Genomic DNA, 21,828 nt, shown 5'->3' with positions numbered 1-21,828 from the left:
GGCCAGCACTACCCACCTATAAATAGGTGCGGCTAGCCTCTCACTTTTCATTCAGTCTTGTACATATTTTGCTCCCTCACTTATGAGACTTCTTGTGTCTCTTGCTTGGGACTGTTTTGCTTCAGTATACTCAGCATAGTTGTTCCATATCTCTCTCTCTCTCCTGCACTCTCTATACGGCACACTCTAGTGCCCCTTTGCTTCTACTCTGTGCACTCTTTCATGGTATCATCACTCCCGGTTCAGCGAATCCTCTGCTGCCCTAGATTCAGCCCTATTTTCAGCACCCTCTCCTCTGCGTTTTTCTCAGATTTGCAGCCTCTTTGTTGCTGCGTTTTCTGGACAGCATCTGCTGATCACTTCCTCTTCAGATTGGCTTCATCGCTTGCAGCCATCAGGAAATTTTCTGATCAGCGTTTCATTTCACGTGGAGTTTGGACATAGTCGGCCTGTTTTTTCAGGACAGCAGCCCTTTCCTGGCTGCGTTTTACCTCTCCGGTGGTCATTCCCTTTTGCAGAGGGGGTTTGTGGTGTTTCAGGCTTTGGTGGCACCCTTGGTACCTGTGGAGGACACTTCTTCTTTTGAGATTGTGCATATTTCTAAGATTGAGCCCAAGCTTTTGTGATGGCTGCTCCGACTTCTTTTCATATGTTCTCTGAGTCTGCAAAGTTGGATGGTTCCAACTACACCCTGTGGAAGGTGAAGGTGAAATCAGCCTTACGTGGCGTGGATCTTTCGGATTGGCTTGTTTCTCCAGCCAATGCCACCCCTCCCACCCTTGCTTCCGGTGGTGTGACTCAGGCACATATTGATACTTGGCAGGCGAATGATCATCGCGTTTTCTCCTGTCTGATGTTGAACTGTCAGGATTCTGTTCTCTCACATGTGCGTACAGCAGATGCTGCACATGAAGTTTGGAAGGCTTTTGCATATCTCTAGGATTTTGTTCTCTCATGTGCGTACAGCAGATGCTGCACATGAAGTTTGGAAGGCTTTTGCAGATCTCTACGAGATTAAATCTCCAGGTCGGATTTTGGAGTTGGAAAAGCAACTTATGAACTTATCAGTTTCTGTCTTTCCATCTTTATCTGCTTTCATCTCGAAGATGAAAGATCTTCGGGACGAGCTTGTTGTTTGTGGCGAGGACATCTCTACAGAGGACATGGCTATTCGGCTTCTCTCCAAGCTTCCAGAGAGGTTTGATGCATATTTTCAGTCTCTTGTTTCTTCTCCTCGTCCTGTTCCAGTTACGTGGGAGGAAGTTCTCCCCTCCAATATGCAGATTGAGTCTCACTTTGAGGAGCGGACTAGCACCTCTGGTGGCCCTGATGGAGCTTTGGCAACGCGAGATAAACGGAAGAATGAACAAAAGAAAGGGAAAGGGGGTTCTGACAAGAACTCCAAGGATTCCGACAAGGATAAAGACAACATCAAATCTTCTAGAACAAGGACATTGAATGTCATTATTGTGGCAAGAAGGGTCATAAATCACCCCAATGTCACAAGAAGAAGCGGGATGAAGCAGCAAAGAACTCTCCCTCTATAGCGGTGTCTCAGACCAAGAAGGATGATGGCATCCTTCTATTAGCAGGTACTCGTCGTATACTTGCTCTTGTGACTTCTCAGTCACGGTCGTGGATTGTGGATAGCGGTGCTACTGCTCACATGACACCCCATCGAGATTGGTTCGAGGACTTCATTGCCAGGTTGGGCGACATCACTTTGGGTGATTCTTCTTCCGTGCCAGTACATGGTCATGGCACCATCCCCATCTTCCGCTCTTCTGAGGACAAGAGGTACTTCTCTGACATCCTCTATATTCCAGATTTGGCTTTTAACCTTTTGTCAGTGAGTGCTCTTACAGCTCAGGGTGCCAAGGTGATCTTTTCTCGTTATGACATTACCATTCGTGATAAGGCGACTGGTAGCATCTTGGCTCAGGGAGTCCAGAATAGTGGTCTGTACAAGTTGATCGCTCTAGTGGTCTGTACAAGTTGATCGCTCTACTTTCTTCTAGTGCCTTCTTCTGCTCTTTGGCATGCTCGGTTTGGCCATTTGAGCTATCAGCTTCTACAGCGAGCTTCGTGTTAGCACATTCATCCCCATTTTCTGCCCATTTCTGGTGCCCATTTGGTCCCTTTTGTATGGCCCTTGATTGTGGGCTGGCCACCTCTTTTTTCCATATTTTTCTAGGATTTTTCCTAGCTATTTTGGTATTTTACCAGTCAGCCAGCACATATGCATTCCTAGTCGGCCAACATACCTCAACTATAAATAGGTGGTGCTGGCCTCTCATTTCTCATTCAGATTGTACATATTTTGCTCCCTCACTTACGAGACTATCTATGTCTCTTGCTTGGGACTGTTTTGCTTCAGTATATTCAGCATAGTTGCTCCATATCTCTCTCTCTCTTGCACTCTCTATTCAGCACACTCTAGTGCCCCTTTGCTTCCGCTTGGTCCACTCTTTCATGGTATCATCGCTCCCGGTTCAGCGACTCCTCTGCTGCCCCAGATTCAGCCCTATTTTCAGCACCCTCTCCTCTGCGTTTTTCTCACATTTGCAATGTCATGTGCATGAAATGCCATGGACATTCTCAGAGATATTCTAGAAGGGGCAGCCAAGAAAAAGACCATTAGAATTAGGACATGGAGCACAGAGTGCTGTTTGGCAGTGTGAGACTTGGAGCAGGGGCATGGAAGGCATTGAAGGATGACCTGTCAACTGCGTTAGAATGCAAGAAAGGATAGTCGGCTGAGACGAGAGCTGTCGACTGTACAGGAACTGCTGTCGACTGCTTACAGGGTGGTCGGTTGAGCCAGAGGACGAGGTGGGCTGCAGGCGCATCATGACACATGAAGAAGCCCAGTCGGACAATATTTAAAAGCATTTATTGTACTGTACACTGGCCGACCAGCAGTCGGCCAATATGCCAAGTATTTCAAGAAGACTCTAAATAGGCAAGAGGTGCTCCTCAATGATTCATTCAACTCCATAAGAGTTGGGTCCTTAGGGTCCAAGTAGGGACTAGATTTTGGGTGATGTTCACCTTTTGTATGAAGGCAGCCTAGGGCTGCAGAGTTAGGTACCTTTTTGTACCATAGGAATATACTAAATTTCCAGTATTTCTCTCTCTCTCTCTCTCTCTACTCTCCCTTCTGTCTGTGTTTTTTGCATCAGCATGTTCTCAGTGGTGTTTAGGGCTGAAAGAAGACCCCCAGAGCTTCCGCATGTGCTGCCTCTTTGTTGCTGCGTTTTCTAGACAGCACCTGCTGATCACTTTCTCTTCAGATTGGCTTCATCGCTTGCAGCCATCAGGTAATTTTCTGATCAGCGTTTCATTCCACGTGGAGTTTATAGGCCGCCTGTTTTTTCAGGACAGCAGCCCTCTTCTGGCTGCGTGTTCCTCTCCGGTGGTCATTCCCTTTTGCAGAGGGGGTTTGTGGTGTTCGGGATTTGGTGGCACACTTGGTACCTGTGGAGGACACTTCTTCAGAGATTGTGCGTTTTCTTGAGGAGAGCCCAAGCTACAGTCCTTGTTGATGCCTTTCCCTCTTGCACCCTCTTACAGCATATTCCCAGGCCCTGTGTGGCTGCCTTTCCTCTCTATATCAAATCTGCATTTTTTGGTTCTCTTCTGGTGACCTCAAGGTTGGAGGTACAGTCGACAAAAGCTTCTGTGTTTTTTGCTACAGGAGGATATTTTCAGGTGCTGTCCAACCTCTTGAAGCGTTTTGGTGGGAGGAAGGGCCCTATATCAGCGTTTTCTAATTTGGACAGTTTTATCTTGTGAGGGTTGGTCCTATTGATTGGATCAATGATGACAGCTTCAGATTTGGCTCATGTACCACTCTCTTGTTATTTCCTAGATGAGGCAAACAAGTTGGATGGTGGTAACTTTCAGTCATGGAAGGTGCAGGTTACTTCTATTCTCAGGAAGTATGGTTTGCTGGAGTTTCTCTCGTACAAGAATCGGTGCTTGCCAGACCTTGCCTCTGTGGAGGATGTGTGTCGGTGGAGGAAGACTGACGGACAGATCTATGGCTTTCTCCTCCTGAATTGTCAGGATTCGGTTCTTTGACACTTCATCTATGCTCCTGATGATGCTTCTACTTTCTCTGTGTGGCAGTTGCTTTGTGACCTGTATGGTGATGCCAGTGATCACAGATGGTTCCTACTTCTGGGTGCTATGCAGCCAGTGATCTTGTGGATACTTCTTTTGGAGATGTTCCTGCAACGAAGGAAAGTGGGCTAGTTTTGCTCATTGCATTTGAGGAGTTTGTTTCTCCTATTGCCTTGCCTTCAGTTTCTGTGCATACTTCTCCTTGCCAAGATGATATCTCTGGTAATGTTTTTGAGGAAGACAGCGGGCTATCTTTGCTCACAGCTTCTGAGGGGGATTTTTCTCCTATTGCTTCGCCTCTGATTCTTTCTTCGTCAACCAGTGACCAGGATGTGTTGCTAGTCCCTTTGCCTTCTATGGAGGAGCCTGCTTCTACGCTATGTGATCCTATTGAGGAGGCTACTACTACTTCAGTTACCACTACAGTGAATGTTCCTCTTTCCCTTACTCTATGTGACGATTTTGGATTGTGGTCAAGTGTGTCCGTGACTATGCCTGAGGTACACTGGTACTTCTAGGGATTGAAGGATTGGGATTTGGATTTGGTTGGGCCTGGGGAGTCCCGACATCAGTTTTCAGAGGGGCCAGTTGAGTTCTTACATCTGGCAATGCCGACCTTCAAGGAGGGTGCTATTGTAGAGCATTTGGCTACTCTTGGTACAGAGTTGGAGCAGATGGACTCTATTTCTTTTGAGGGTATTATCTTCTTGGAGCTTCAGGCTTCTAGGGATTCCTGTGACACTGTGTTTTCATTTGGGTTTGGCACCAATATTTTGAGCAACACGACGCAACCTACATGGTTGTTCTCTTCTAGAAAAGCAGTGTACGTGGCAGCTTGTTCTATTGCTTTTGTAGCTGAATTGCTGTGGAGATTGCTTGTGGAGCTTTCCTAGTACCTGTTGTTGCTGCATTCTTTTGTCTTTGACAGAGGACGACTTCTTCGGCTTCTCGGAGTATGTTCAGCATCTGGTGCTGAGAGGGGGTGTTAGCACATTCATCCCCAGTTTCTGCCCATTTGGTCCCTTTTGTATGGCCCTTGATTGTGAGCTAGCCACCCCTTTTTTTCGTATTTTTCTAGGATTTTTCCCAGCTGTTTTGGTATTTTACCAGTCGGCCAGCATACCTCACCTATAAATAGGTGGTGCTGGCCTCTCATTTCTCATTCAGTCTTGTACATATTTTGCTCCCTCACTTATGAGACTATCTGTGTCTCTTGCTTCGGACTTTTGCTTCAGTACATTCAGCATAGTTGCTCCATATCTCTCTCTCTCTTGCACTCTCTATTCAGCACACTCTAGTGCCCCTTTGCTTCCGCTCTGTGCACTCTTTCACTTCGAAGGATGGGTTGGTTGAGGGTTTACCGACCATCAAGGCTCCATCTTCTGCTTGTTCCTCTTGTTTACAGGGGAAGCAACACCGAGCCGCCTTTCCGAAGGAGGCGACACACAGATCTTCGACATCACTTGCTCTCATTCATGCAGACTTATGTGGTCCTATGAGTACCGCGTCTTTGAGTAAGGCGTTGTACATGCTCGTGATGGTGGATGATTTTTCCACATATACTTGGGTTTTCTTTATGAAGACCAAGGATGAGGCTTTTCAGCACTTCTGTGATTGGAGAGTTGAGGTGGAAAAAGAGACCGGTCATTCGGTCAAGGCTCTCAGGACCGACAAAGGGAGTGAGTTTACATCCCAAGAGTTTCAGCAATATTGCAAGACCCATGGCATTCGGAGACAACTTACTACAACACATACTCCATCACAGAATGGAGTTGCAAAGAGGAAGAATAGGACCATTATTTTAACACGCGGAAGCTCTGGGGGTCTTCTTTCAGCCCTAAACACCATTGGAAACCATCTGATGCAAAACGCACACATGAAGAGAGAGTAGAGAGAGTGATGTGCTGGAAATTCAGTATATTACTATAGTACAAAAAGGTACTCTTCTACAACCCTAGGCTATCTTCATAAAAGGGTGATAAACACCAAAATTTTGGTCCCATCTTGGACCCTAAGGGACTCAATCCCTAGAGGATTGAATAGTTCTATCTATGAGCACTGTGCCTTTTATAGTGGTCTTGGACACTTGGTATACTGGCCGACTGCTGGTCAGCCAGTCATTTATGCTTCAAATGCCCCTTCAGCGTTGCCCGACTGGTGTTCTTCTTTGATCGTGATGCGCCAACTGCCACCCTGTCCTCTGGAGCGCCTGCAGCCGCCTTGCCCCTCTAGTACAGCCGACAACACCTGTATGCAGCCGACAGCACCAAGTCATGCAGCCGACAGAGTATCCACGTCCTTCTCCAAGTCCAACCTTGGCCCCAAAACTGTAGCATGCTCTAAACTCTGGTCCTTTTCTGGCTGCCCCTGCTGGACTAGCTAAGGAACTTGTCCATGGGCATATGTGCACATGACAATTATGGAGATGGCCCGTGCTATGCTTGAGCATTCTTCATCACCTCGACGTTTCTGGGCTGAGGCGGCTTCCACTGCTGTCTACATTCAAAACAAGTCTCCTACTGCTGCTCTTCCCAATAAAAGCATCGCTCCAAGTTGGACTCGAAGTCTCAGTACATGACTTTTCTCGGATACAACACTGTGTCCAAGGCATATCATCTTTATGATCCTCAGGCCGGCAAAGTTGTTGTGAGCCGTGATGTAGTGTTCAACGAGACTCCTACATCTTCAGAGGGGGGGGGGGGGGGAGGGGACCTTCTTCCTCCACCTCCGTCTCCGCCTTCTCCTCCTCCCGCTGCTTCTGTTCCGCCTCTAGCTGTGGATTCTCAGTCAGATGATGATGACTCTGCTCCTCCTCCAGTGAGTTCGAGCAGATCTGTGCCTGGATGGTATTATCAAATAGTTCGTGATTCTGGGTTACGTGAGCTTCCTTCAGCTCCTCCGTCTGGTTCTCTCCGACGTTCTTCCAGAGTTACAGGGAAACATGTTTGTTAATTATGCTCTTATGTCCTCTATCATTAATGGTCCTTCTGATCCCACTTCTGTGGACGAGGCTTTTTCACATGAGCCTTGGCATCGTGCTATGCAAGCAAAGCTGGATGCTATTGAACGGAATGGCACTTGGATTTTGGTGCCTAGGCCACTGCAGCATAAAGTGATTGGTGTGCGTTGGATCTTCAAATCGAAGTTTCGAGCTGATGGCAGCTTGGACAAGCACAAGGCGAGGTTGGTTGCCAAGGGTTATACTCGGTGCCCTGGAGTCGACTTCGATGAGACCTTCGCTCCGACGGCCCGGATGACTACCATTCGCACCGTTCTTGCTCTTGCAGGGCATCATAGATGGCCCGTTTTCCAGATGGACATCAAGGCAAACAGGATAAGGTGTACCGGCTAAAGAAGGCTTTATATGGTCTGAAGCAGGCTCCGTGGGCTTGGTACCAGCGTATTGATGAGTTCTTTCAGAAGCTCGGCTTGCGCCGTTCTCATGCAGATTCGAACCTCTATATCCTCCTTGAGAGGGGGTTGATTGTTATCATTGTGTTCTATGTTGATGACCTCATCTTTAAACGTTCTTATTCTGTGAGGATCCGTTCTGTCATGGATGCTTTGGAGACAGAGTTTGAGATGACGGATCTTGGCCTTCTGCATTATTTTCTCGGCTTTGAGATTTGGCAAACCTCGAAGGGCATTTTCTTCTCTCAGCAGAAGTACACACGGGAGATTCTCGACAGATTTCAGATGATTGGATGCAGACCAGTATCTTCTCCTATGGATATTAGTGAGAAGCTTTCTCTACTTGATGCTTCTTCTGGGATTGATTAGGGACAGTATCGGGTTCTCGTCGGTTGTTTGGTTTGGTTGACCTACTCTCGATTGGACATATGTTTCACAGTCAATTTATTAAGTTCTTTCTCATCCAAACCCCGTCAGTAGCATTGGCGGTGTGCTCTCAGAGTTCTTCGGTACTTGCGTGGCACTCTAGACTTTGGCATCTTCTATGGCCAAGGTTGCACTCTTGTTGGATGGTCTGATTCAGATTGGGCTGGAGATCCAGATACTCGGCGTTCGACCACTAGTTGTGTTTTTACACTCGGGTCTAGAGCCATTTCATGGAGCAGTAAAAAGCAGCCTACTGTGGCGCTTTCCTCTACAGAGGTGGAGTACCGTGCGGTTTGTTATGCTCCATGTGAGGCGATATGGTTGCGAAGATTATTGGAGGAGCTCGGCTATCCTCCTACCAGATCTACTCGTCTTTGGTGTGACAATCAGAGTTGCATCACCATCGCCAAGAACCCTGTGTTTCATGCTCGTACGAAACACATTGAGATGCAGTATCACTATGTTCGTGAACGGGTTCTTGCTGGAGATTTGCGTTTGGAGTATTGTCCTTCAGTGGAGAATGAAGCAGATTTGTTCACCAAACCGGTTTCTCAGGCTTCCTTGGCTCCTCATCTTCGGCTTCTCGGAGTTTGTTCAGCATCTAGTGCTGAGAGGGGGTGTTAGCACATTCATCCCCAGTTTCTGGCCATTTCTAGTGTCCTTTTGGTCCCTTTTGTATGGCCCTTGATTGTGGGCTGGCCAACCTTTTTTTCCATATTTTTCTAGGATTTTTCCCAACCCATTGGTATTTTACCAGTCGGCCAACTCTTCTGCTCTAGTCGGCCAGCATATTCAGCCCCAGTCGGCCAGCACTAACCCCAGGTGGGACTGGCCTCTCACTTTTCATTCGGTCTTGTACATATTTTGCTCCCTCACTTATGAGACTTCTTGTGTCTCTTGCTTGGGATTGTTTTGCTTTAGTATATTCAGCATAGTTGCTCCATCTCTCTCTCTCTCTCTTGCACTCTCTATTCAGCACACTCTAGTGCCCCTTTGCTTCCGCTCTGTGTACTCTTTCATAAACCTTAGCATGAACATCATTAATCCTTGATTAATCAACAATTAAGTCAGCATTTAGGTCATCACCAGTAGCATAATTACCATCAATATTAGCCTCATCATCATCATCATCATCAACATCAACATCATCATCTTCAACAGCTTAACCAACAAAATAAGCATCATTGTGACACTTCATAATTTTGTATAAAAAATTTTCAAAAATTCATGTTGTAGAAAGTGTGTAGAATGCTTTGTTAGGACATCTAACGTGTTTTGACAAAATTTTGTGTTGCAAGAAATTTTTTTGGTTTTGGTCATTTTCAGGTAGTTGCCATTTTCATGGGTGATTTTTTATTAGGCTAGAGGTGGAATCAAGAGAAGTTTTGTGAGAGAGAGTTTTTCCATTTTGTACATAGAACAACTTTGCTCGAGTGAAAATTTTGTGATTCGCATCTTTTCACGTCCATTTGGTGACTCCAAAGTGGTTTTTGAGTGGTTTTGTGCTAAAAGTGTGCCTTGGTTTTCGTATCGAGACATTGCAGATCCTAAACGGAGGTCAAGGACAAAGATTTAGCCTCGAACGAACAAATACAAAGTCGAAGAGAAGGATGGAACATTCGAGATGAGCTATTGAGCATCCTCATCGGGTCACCGAGACACGAGCGGCACCATGAGAAAGGGCCGTTTTCTCGGTCTTTTAATGTAATCTCATGGGAATGAATGATGTCCGTGTGTGAAGGCGGCTTCCCGAACACGCTTTTCCAAAAAGGGACTACATCGCCAAAAATATGGCATTCGGTTCAAGAAAGCCCAAAAAAGGCTACTTTTGGGTTTTTGTGGAAAGAAGAGGAACTTAGAGAAAATAGAAGAAGAGTGCGAGTGCGAGTACAAGTGAGATAGCTCGGGGATGGTCGGGTGGTTTGAGCTCTTTTTTCCAAGAGTACTTCATATCAAATTGTTGTAAGAACTTTCTTAATTATATACAGAGTTGTTCTCTTACTGCCTCGAATATTTGTGCAAATTCTATTCTCTTTGAATTGTATTGTGATTTTTGAGCCGAAGCTTCACAATCATAGGCAGAGCATGGGACCCTTTCGACAGTCAGCAGCACCCAACATGGGATCCTATGCAGCCAATCGACAGCAGCCATGTGGAGGACAACAAAAAGGAGACAAAGCGCAGCATTTAAAGTCAAGAAAACATCATGAATACTTGTCCGGACCTAGCCGACAGCCTCTACTCTACTGGCCGACTAGCACTCCTAGCATATATAAATACATTCAATCATTATTCATCATTCTAAGTCATTCATTCATCAGTCCATCATAGAAGTTATCAGTAGAAGAGTATGTAGGACCAGAGGTCAACCCCTTTGGAGATGACCAAGGGGCTCAGCCATGTACATTCATAAGAAACCTTTTTGTACCATATGTTAGACATCATCCCCTACTTGCTGGCTTCCACTTTCTGCCCCAGATCTGCCTCAACTTTCTGCCCCAGATCTGCCTCAGTTTTCAGCACCTTCACATCTGCATTTTCTTCTCAGATCTACTGCTGGTCGGCTGGCTTCTTCCAGCACCTCTCCACTGCAAATTCAGGTCTTCCCTCACTGGTTTGATCTCTGAGATCCCCCTTTTTCAACTGTCGGCTGATCCTTTTCAGGGCTGCAGCATCTGTTTCGCTGCGTTTTCTTCCCTACAAGTGGCTTTGCAGTTTTTGGTGTTCTGAGTTGAGGATTGGTGGCTTCTGGTACCTATGGTGGACACTCCTTCCAAGATTGTGCATTTCGTTCTGAGATTGGGCCCAAGTTCTTGTGATGGCTGCCCCGACTACACTTCATATGTTCTCTGAGTCTGCAAAGTTGGATGGTTCCAACTACACTTTGTGGAAGGTGAAGGTGAAATCACCCTTGCGTGGCGTGGATCTCTGGGATTGGCTTGTTACACTTGCCAATGCCACCCCTCCCACCCTTGCTTCCGGTGGTATGGCTCAGGCACAGATTGATATTTGGCAGACAAATGATCATCGTGTTTTCTCTTTTCTGATGTTGAATTGTCAGGATTCTGTTCTCTCTCATGTGCGTACAGCAAACGCTGCACATGAAGTTTGGAAGGCATTTGGAGATCTTTACGAGATTAAGTCTCCGGGACGGATTTTGGCTTTGGAAAAACAACTTATGAACTTGTCAATTTCTGCCTTTCCGTCTTTATCTGCTTTCATCTCGAAGATGAAAGATCTTCGAGACGAGCTTGCTGTTTGTGGCAAGGATATCTCTACAGAGGATATGGCTATTCAGCTTCTCTCCAAGCTTCGAGAGAGGTTTGATGTTTATTTTCAGTCTCTTGTTTCTTCTCCTGGTCCTGTTCTAGTTACTTGGGAGGAAGTTCTCCCCTCCATTATGCAAATTGAGTCTCACTTTGAGGAGCGGACTGGCACCTCTGGTGGTTCTAAGGGAGCTTTGGCTACACGAGATAAAGGGAAGAATTAACAGAAGAAAGGGAAAGGGGGTTCTGACAAGAACTCCAAGGATAACGACAAGGATAAAGAAAAAGACAAAAGCAGATCTTCTAAAAACAAGGACATTGAGTGTCATTATTGTGGCAAGAAGGGTCATAAATCGCCCCAATGTCACAAGAAGAAGCGGGATGAAGAAGCAAAGAACTCTTCCTCTTACAAAAGCCTTGAAGTCATCCTCATGGGGGAGTTATGTGCCAACATTGTTGACATAGCAACATACTATCTATGTGCACATCATGTGGTTGAGTACTCTTATGTTGTTGGAGAATGTCCTTGATCTGAAGCTATCACAAGGATGGCACCATTTATGTGCACGGGGGTGCTTGGCTTTTTGAAGGTGCTATGATTTGTCTATGATTACCCCTTTGGATGCATTGGGGGGCCAACATGGGCACATGCGACTAAAATAGTACATATCGGGTAGTACAATTTCGATGGAAGATCATAAGGCATATGCAAAAACATGAAAAAGTAAAGTAATCCCACCAATGTGTGAGGAGTTGTCACCATCATAGGTTGGCTGTAATGAGCCCGGACAAACAATGGGGCTTTCTCACTACTTTGTTCACATTAACAAGTCTCTTAAAGTGTCGAGTTTGGACAACTTAACATACTATTCACTTAGCATAAAAATGAGAAGAGGCACACTGTGGGGCGAACATAGGACCACATAAGTCTGCATGAACAAGAGCAAGTGATGTCGAAGATCTGTGTCGTTCCCTTCAGAAAGGCGGCTCGGTGATGCTTCCCTTGTAAACAACAGGAACAAACAAAAGATGGAGCCTCAATGATCAGTAAACCCTCAACCAACCCATCCTTCGAAGCTCGCTGTAGAAGCTGATAGCTCAAATGGCCAAACCGAGCATGCCAAAGGGCTAAAGAAGAACCAGAAGAAAGCAAAGCAGTCAACTTGTACAAACCACTATCTTGAACTCCCTGAGCCAAGATGCTACCAGTCTCCTTATCTCACGAATGGTTATCTCATAACGAGAGATCACCTCCGCACCCTGAGCTGTAAGAGCACTCACTGACAAAAGGTTAAATGCCAAATCTAGAATATACTGAACGTCAGAGAAGTACCTCTTGTCCTCGGAGGAGCGGAAGATGGGGATGGTGCCATGTCCATGCACTGGCACGGAAGAAGAATCACCCAAAGTGATCTCACCTGTCTTGGTAGTGAAGTCCTCGAACCAATCTCGATGGGGTGTCATGTGAGCAGTAGCACCGCTATCCGCAATCCACGACCGCGATTGAGAAGTCACAAGAGCAAGTACACGACGAGTACCTACTAATAGAAGAAAACCATCATCCTTCTTGGTGTGTAGTTTAGTATGAGCTTTTTCTTTCCACATCCTCGTCTTTTGCGAATAAAATTGTTACGAAAGTAAAAGAAGAGATGAAGCAAGACTAGCATGAGACCATTAGTAGCATTTAGAGGTTAAGAAAGATTTGAGAGAAAACATCAATTCCAAAGTCATAGCCGAAATTAAGGAAAATGAACCAGGGCCATTGAAGGCTCTTCATATCCATATGGGCGGTTTACTAAGGATGGTACATGGGTGGAGACGAGGAGGTATCAACTACATTAAGCCGTGCTAAATATTAAATGCGAGCTAGTATTTGCCAAAGTTTCATAACAAGGTGATCATGATATAATCAATTATAGAATGGGCTTCTAAAACAATCAAACAAACTTAATGAATAGAAAAATGAGTCCCAATGTAATTCAATCATAAGAATGCAGCATAAATCCAAGACGGGGGACAATCTATGATGAGCGTAGAGCTCTCATTGAGGATTTTCATAAGTGCAACCCAAAACTAGAACAAAAACCAAACATATGATTGGTGACTATAAGTGATGCTTGGCATTGCAAATCTACTAGTTGATTAGTAGAATGTTTTCTTTTATTAGACAACAAATTTAGCTCAAGACCAACATGGTCTTTATGTTATGTATTGGGTCTCATAGGTCATTTTGGCCTTCTATTAACGTTAATTATTCTCTCTCTCTCTCTCTCTCTCTCTCTCTCTCTCTCTCTCTCTCTCTCTCATTCGTCGCCAATTCCGCCTCGCTGATTCGTTCGCCGCCACCTTCCTCTCCGATAGGCCTTGTGATTCCACCTCACTGATTCGCTTCACTGTTCGCCGCCGCCTCGCTATGCTGGCCCGCCTCCCTCTCCGCTAGGCTCAGTGCCACGCTTTCCCCACCCACCCTAGGCCCCCAAGGCAACAACATAACTCTCTCTCTCTCTCTCCTCCCTGCCTGTGGGAAGGACTGCAAAGTAATATGGAGGAATGGCCCCAAGTCTCCAAGAGAAACTCGAGGCCCTCGAGACGGCAATGAAGGCACTAATCAAGGAGAACAAGAAGACATCCGATTCCAACCTCAATGAGGTGGAGAACAAACTACACCGGCACATCATGGCTCTCGAAGCACGGGTCACGGACCTTGAACAAGAGAACACGGCACTCAAGGAGGAGGTGAGTGCATTGAAAGTGGAACCGGTAGCCATCAAGAATACTGAGAAGGAAGAAGGGGAGATCAATGACAACACTCACGGCCATCAAAGAAGAGATCTCCAAGGAGATCACAAAGGACATGGAGGGAAAACTCGAAGCCAAGCAGTCAGGATGGGTTGAGGTGGTGAAGAAGAACATCCGTAAAGAAGTGAGGGAGGAGACTCAAAGGGAAGAACACCAAATCATTCACACCACCATTGAGGAGGAGAAGATGAGGCATGCCCGCCGCCTCAACATTCAGTCACAGGTATAGCCGAGACACCCGACTCCACTCCCGAGAAAGATGGACAGCTTCTATGCATGAAGCTCGGCTACAGGGAAGAGGACCCTCTCCCCTTCACCAAAGCATGGAGAGCCGGGAAAGACTCAACACCCAAGCAAGCCCTCATCTTACAGTTTGCAGGAGAGACGGTGAGGGTCACCTTCATGAGGAAGAGCGTCATACTACGAGGTTTAGAGGGAGCTCCTATTTTCTTGGATGATGATCTCACGAGGATGCAGCTTGAGCATAGGAGAGCTTGCATGCCACGAGTCTTACACGGGATGATGATCCCACGAGGATGCAGCTTGAGCATAGGAGAGCTTGCATGCCACGAGTCTTACACGCGAGGAGAGAAGGCAAGAAGGCCTTCTATCGAGATGGTCGAGTCATCACTGATGGCCGGCCCATGGATTAGCGGTTTGGGGCCTATGGGACACGGACCAGGCCACTGACAGAGATACACACGGCAGTATGGAATTGTAATGGTTCGCTATGGGTAGCCTGGACGACTGGAGCATGTTATGGTGGGGAGAGATCATACTTCTGACAGAGACACATCAGAGCCCAGAGAGAGGGCTACCTCAAGTAGAGGGATTCCAGTGGGAGTCAGCATACAGGAGGACCACACGCCAGGGTACCTCGAGAGGGTCGGGGGGGAGTGGCAGTTCTATTCAGACGGGAGCTACAGGGGAGACTAAGAGTGGTAGCATAGGATCCACAGGCCAGATACGTGTGGATCAGCTTACAGCTCTCACAGGACAGGGTTATATACATAGCCCTATGTTACATTCCTCCATCAGGATCCTCCTATGTCATTACAGAGGACATGCCACAGGAGGAGGAGACAGGAGCCTCGCCATACACTAGTCTGTCAGAGGAGATTATGCATTATTCTACACTAGGGGAAGTATTTCTTACGAGCGACTTCAATGCCCACACACAGAGCAGACAGTGTGAGGTGTATGACTATGATGACATGGAGATCCTCCACCCTGTGGATCCAGAGGAGATAGAGGCTAGTCGGGCATCAGAGGACACTGGACCAGACAGAGGACATTATGGAGACCACTTACTAGAGTTGGGAGCCAGGCATCGTCTCGTTATTTATAACGGGATGCTACACTGGCCGGGATCAGGAGGGCTGACATGCTTCCCACATGGGGGTCATACACGGACCGGAGGCACGGTGGTAGACTACATTATGGGATCTTTGGAGGCATCACAGCTTGTCACCTCATTCTCCATTCCACCTCGTCCTATTGAGGCAGTTCATACATACTTGGCACTTTCACTAGCCGGATCACCAGTATCACCAACCCCTCACATACCGACGCCACACACTACCATCTACTTCACACATGACATGGCAGACATATACACTGGCAGAGTAGAGGAAGGACTCCTACTCATGGATCCCCTGGCACCTATGGATACCATTACAGCCCAGCTGGCATCACTCCCAGAGCTTCCCACATCATGTCCACTCAGGAGAGCCTGCGAGATCTAGGACTATGCCCCAGAACAGATGATATGATGACGAGTGCAGAGCCCTATACTCACGGCTCCGCATACAGAGAGCCTTGGGAACCATCCCAGAGCAGGAGTCGAGGAGAGAGATGAGGAGACTTACTCGCCGCAAAAGGCGGGCCTTCGCAGAATACAGGAGCTAGAGATCTTTCATTTCTTCATGAGTAGAGATAGCCCTATCTCATGGCGGCACTTCAGAGAGCCCCGGACACCGACACCTATTGCAGACCCACAGACATGGCACACATGCAGAGGGCCTATACCACGCCCCACAGCAGCCACCTATACCTCAGCCACAGGAGCCTCGACCTACCACAGCTAGCTTCTTTACCCACTCGATGGTAAAGGAAGCTATCCGCCGCCTACAGCATGGACGGGCCGCCGACCATATGGGCCTGCAGGGTGAGCATCTCATATATGCAGTAGATTCTTTGGCTCCTTTTCTTGCACACCTGTTTAACAGGGCCCTAGCAGAGGGTTTGCCTACGGAGTGGACGATGCACACCATTGTGCCAATTCACAAAACAAGGGATATGCTCGATCCGAGCAACTACAGGACGGTTATGGTTGGCCACGTGTCTGCCAAACTCTATGGTGCAGTGTTGGAGCGAGAGCTTAGCTTATATGCTGAGCGAGCAGGTTTACGCTCATCAGGGCATGCAGGCTTCAGGAGAGCTTTCTCTACCACTGACCATGTATTCACTTTGAGATGTATAATTGATCAGGCCAGAGTGAGGAAGAGAAAGCTCTATTGCTACTTTGTGGATTTCCGCAAGGCATTTGACACAGTACCACGAGAGAGGCTCTTTCAGCGCCTGCAGTCTCTTGGCATACCCGCAAATAAGACATGGGGCATCTATGCATTATATGAACAGGTTTTTGGGCGAGTCAGATGTCCAGGAGGTATGTCCGAGACTATTGCCAGCACCATTGGTGTGAAGCAAGGATGCCCACTTTCCCCCACGCTATTTGGGTTATACATTGATGAGGTGGCTGACTTCATCACACGGGGAGGCGGAGATGGAGTTGATTTAGCAAGTACCTCAGTACATATTATGCTTTATGCTGATGATATTGTATTAGTGTCTGAGTCACTACATTTTTTCAGAGATCCATCCCACTCCCAGCCCCTACACGGCAGGGAATTACTCTCCAGAGAGCAGAGACACTCAGAGCCCGCAGGAGACGGAGGACACCTGGCTTTCGGACACCACGCCTATACCAGAGAGAGATTGTCACCAATTGACCGACCATTTGGTCCATCTCCAGATTTGTGTCTCGTTCACTTGAGGCCAGGCCGGTGTCTCATGTGCAGAGGCCAGTATTTTTGCTTAACATGGACGGGAGCCAGACTGGTGCCACCCGTGTGTTAGCAGGATGGTGTCGTACGGATGGGAGCCAAACTGGTGCCACCCGTGTATGACCTGGACTGTGTTCTATCCATGGGATTGTCACTCCATGGAAGAGCCAGTATTTGTGCCGTCTCGCCTATGGGATTGTCACTCCATAGGGAGGCTCGTGCCTGGAACTGTGTTTTACCTATGGGACTATCACTCCATGGAAGACCACGATTTATGTTTTATGTCGAGCCATTTTTGTGCTCGACAGATATTTTTGTACTTGTTCCATGAACGGGAGATATGTCCATGATACTATTTGCACATGCACTCATGTTTTGCATGTTTGAAACTGTTTTCGCATGACTTGTATTTTTGTGTTTGCCTACTTGACGTGTTACTTATTGAGCGGGGACGCCCGCCAGTGAGTCCTGAAGTTTGCTCTGTCTTCTGGCGAGTTTTGTTGCATGTGAACAGGTGGTAAGTGTATTGCACTTGTTGGTGTAATAAGTTTTAATTCTAACCTTTTATTTTATAAGGTTGTATGTTCACATTTCATTAAAAGTGGGCACCCACATATGGGCCAAGGTGGGGAGCCACACTTAACCTTTTGTGTGTGTGGGGGTGGGTGCATGACCACCTACCCACACCACACTATGAAGCTCGCCGCCCCCATGCAAACTTGGGGAGCCGGCCGGCTGTGGTCGTGGAGCTCCCCTCCAACACCTTCAAAAGATGGCGACCACCCTTCTGCTCTGGACACACACGATCGTACGCTTCCATCTCCACCACCTCAGCAGCCGGCAACTCTATTCCTCCACGCCTCTTTAGGTTGCGCTACTTTTCCTCTTCAGACTGGCTGCTAAGCGACTCCATAGGCGGCTGTGTTCTGCATACAAGCGACGGCTGTGCTCTGCAAATTGGAGCCTCCTCCACTTCAGAACTGCTGCGCCTCCTCCTCTCATCAGGCTGCGCTTCTGCTCCTCTCAGGCTGCGAATGCCCCTCCTCCAGCAAGCTACGCTGCCTCTTGCAAGCGACTGTGTGCTCACCTCCAGCGGGTGGCTGTTCTCTCTGCACTACAGGCGGCACAGGCTGCAGCCATGCGTCTCCTATCCATCAAGCGGCTACACCACAGGCTGACGGCTGCTCATCCATCTCCTCAGGCGGCTATGCCCTATGCAGGTGGCTGCGCCTGTTCTCCAGCCAGCTGCCCACTCCTACCGACGGCTGTGTGCCATCCTCTAGCAGGCGACTGCCTACTCAGCATAGCAGCTGTGCGCTCCATCTCCAGTAAGGCTACGCATCACCACTTGGTGGCGACTGTGCGCTCCATCTCCAGCAGGCTGCACATCACCACTTGCAGGCGGTTGTGAGTTCTCTCCAGCAGGCTGTGCTCTGCAGCCAGGCGGCTCCTCTTCAGATAGGCTACTACTACTCCTCCTCCTCCTCCACAGAAGGCGGCTGTGTCCTACACAGCAGGTGGTCGTTCTCCTTTACATAGGCGACATCTTCCTTCTTCAGATAGGCTACACCTTTTCCACAAGCAGCTACCCCTCATCCTCCTCGACAGGCTGCTGTGTCTTGGTGTCTACCACTAGTAGCTGCACACAGACACTTTCGGGTATTGGTCTTCCATCTGCGAGCTACAAGTAAGTGCATTCAAATTTAAAGTAAAGAACTTTGTTGTAAATCTGATAAAGAATTCTCTCTCCAGCTAACACCCGTTCAGTGCCGGGTAGTCCAAGCTTTTGGAGAACCACGGTCCAAAGGTGCTGAGATCGGGAGAGCCAGGCATTAGTACAAGAGCACCTGTTTGTGCATGGTCTTGGAACACCAGTGTGGCACTCTCCGCGGAGTCTAGTGAAGGCACAGGACCGTAGAGATTGGACCACTCAAGTGGTCGCTCTCCTTCGAACATCTACTTCGAGCCTCTTGTTTGGTACTGTATTCATTTTGTACATGGACATCATCTGGTTCATTGAACCCATGGAGCATTGTATTTGTTAAATACTCCCAATAATATATCATATATTGAGGGGGGGGTCGGCCCGTTCCGGCCCCAATGCTGGTGTCCATCTATTTCATTTTATTTCAAAATTCAGTAGTTGTTAAGTTGTCCATTCCAAATTGTGATATTAAGTTGTGCTATTACGCGTGTGGGTGTCCAACGGAGTCTATTCCCACTTGATGGGATCGGTTTCAGAGATGACAGAGATCAGAGCTCAGTTTCACAGAGAGGGTGCGGAGCGACTGGCTCGCTTCAGAGCAGACCCAGGCATGTTCTTCAGGGAGCTGTGGACACCCCGGGAGCTGTGGACACCCCGGGAGCTGTGGACACCCCCTTCATTGATGTATACCATTTTATACCCCCAGTTTGGTACAGGATGGAGCTAGCTAGGTTGCATATCATGATTGTATACTCCATGCATATAGCTTTGCATTCTCCTAGTAGTACCTCCCCCACTCATTGTACTTATTGCACACCCAGATTCAGCTTTTTAGTTCATTTTGTTGGGATGACAGAGGATACCCCCTACAGGTACACCGATTTGTCTCATAGGCCAAGTTCGGTCTTTTGGAAAACGTTAATAAAATCTCTCTCTCTCTCTCTCTCTCTCTCTCTCTCTCTCTCTCTCTCTATATATATATATATATATATGTATGTATGTATGTATGTATGTATGTATGTATGTATGTATGTAAGTAAGTAAGTAAGTAAGTAAGTAAGTAAGTAAGTAAGTAAGTAAGTAAGTAAGTAAGTAAGTACTGTAACCATGTATGTATGTAATATACTAATATATGAATGTATGAAACGTATGTAATGTATATATGTATGTGTATGTAAAATGTATGTATAAAACGTATGTATTGTATATATGTATGTGTATGTAAAATGTATGTATGGTATTTATGTGCACCCGTGCTTTTTTCTTCCTTCCTTCCTTCCTTCCTTCCTTTCTTTTTGTGTGTGTGTGTGTGTATATGTGTGTTTAGCCACAAAGTAATTAAGCACGAAAACTATAAAGGAAAACTATAATATCCTCTGTTATCCCAACGAAAATCAAGAAATAAGATAATGGAAAATGAATATCAGAAGATATATAGACACTTACAGCTTCAAATTGATTTTCCACTAGCTTGGCTTCGAAGTCAGGGGGGATGAGTACAGTGTGTTTGCGGTAGGTGTAGGGCACGATCTCTTGATGGGAGGCATAGATGAGGGTACAGAAGCCACCTACAGTGATGAGGATGATGGTGTACATTCTGGCTCTGTTTTTCCCATGGGGAGCTCCGAATCCCCTTCTCTGGAAATGCTCATAGCCGCGCGAGTCCACATGGTAGAAGCGGCACCCTTGCGAAACCCTAAGGCCCTTCGAGGGCACTATCCTGTTAAAACCGCCATTAATGTTTGCAAACTGCCTTGTGAGCACCGCGAAGCCAGCAAATCTAAAGTTTGCCGATTCCCTTAATCTAGGATTCGCAGACTCCCTGGCTGCAGCTGAGGAGAAGAAGCCTGCGCCAGATGAAAACTTTTTGGCTGTCTCTGATGAAGCTGTTTTTGCAGAAGAAAGAAGCTTGAAGAAATGCTTCCGCAAGCCCCGCGACATCTCTCAGATTTTCCGATGTGAAAGAAGAGCGGAATATGCGTGCGAAGAGGGCAAAGTTTATTTACACCAGTTCGTGGTAAATTAACTAATTAATGAAAAAAAAGATTTTTGAGTGCATATGTACCCAAAATGTTTTTTTCGCATTAATTAATTAGTTCGGGAGAATTTTATTGGTTTTTTTTTTAAGACGTAATTAGAAAGACTTGATTCTGGGGATTTATTTTTTCGTGTCATGTACCCGTACATATTTTGCTGGATTTTCTTTCATATACATGGCTGTTTAGCATTCATGGACGAGTTGCACTATCGAGGGCAACCATGCTCTCTCTCTCTTTCTCTATTAGCGTTCGTGACAAGCCATGCCTTGTTTGTTTCTCTCTCTCTGTTCGTTCCAGCAACCCAGCAGGGTGGGCGTGAAGGAGCACAGTCATTGGCGAAGATGTTAAAGCCATAACTAATAACCTGTAGTCTATGGTGGCTCTGTACACTGCCACACAGTATGCAGCGTGCTACGCCGAGGATTGCATTGGACGTGGAGGAGAGGGGGAGAGCGTAGGGCAGTGGGCGGGAGACATCGGTGTAAATTGCAGGGGTAGCCTTACAGTAGGCATTATTTAATTAATGCCACGTCGGTGCTCACTGAATATACCACATCAATAATTAACGCTTTTTTGAAGTGTGATATTAACACTTTTTTTGAAGTGTGATATTAACGCTTTTTTTGAAGTGTCTATTAATTAGTTGCCCGTATTAGACAGACTTGATTTTGGGGATTTTTTTCTTCGTGTCATGTACCCGTACATATTTCGCTGGATTTTTTTTTTGTATACATGACTGTTAACGTTCATGAGACAAGTTGCACTATCGAGGGCAGACATGCTCTCTCTCTCTCTGTGTTAGCGTTCGTGACAAGCCATGTGCTGTTTGTTTCTCTTTCTCTATTCGTTCCAGCAACCCAACAAGGTGGTGCTACGCTGAGGATTGCATAGGAGGTGGAGGAGAGGGGGAGAGTGTAGGCGGTGGAGAGGTTGTGAGCATAGGCAATGGACGCTAAGCACATGGAGAGCACGGGGAGATGTCATTGTAAATT

The 21,828-nt window shown here is 46.9% G+C and overlaps 1 protein-coding gene across 2 annotated transcripts in view; it reads right to left on the bottom strand.

Moving 5' to 3' along the window:
• The window catches only part of LOC147633360 (mitochondrial metalloendopeptidase OMA1-like), a 40,335-nt gene extending 19,503 nt beyond the window's left edge, over window positions 1–20,832 (bottom strand). The window contains exon 1 of one of the 2 annotated variants that reach the window (XM_086806430.1): window positions 20,244–20,832. In XM_086806430.1, the coding sequence (XP_086662556.1) occupies window positions 20,244–20,738 (495 nt within the window). In that variant the 5' untranslated portion in view covers window positions 20,739–20,832. The remainder of the gene's footprint in view (window positions 1–20,243) is intronic. The other variant, XM_086806429.1, reaches the window with a different exon arrangement.
• Between the last annotated feature and the right edge of the window lie 996 nt (window positions 20,833–21,828).

Source organism: Cibotium barometz, chromosome 12 (assembly GCF_041138505.1).
Source record: "Cibotium barometz isolate CiBa-2024 chromosome 12, ASM4113850v1, whole genome shotgun sequence".
In the NCBI taxonomy this organism is placed as follows: domain Eukaryota; kingdom Viridiplantae; phylum Streptophyta; class Polypodiopsida; order Cyatheales; family Cibotiaceae; genus Cibotium; species Cibotium barometz.
Note: the sequence above shows the minus strand (reverse complement) of the source record. Positions and strands in the feature narration are given on the sequence as shown.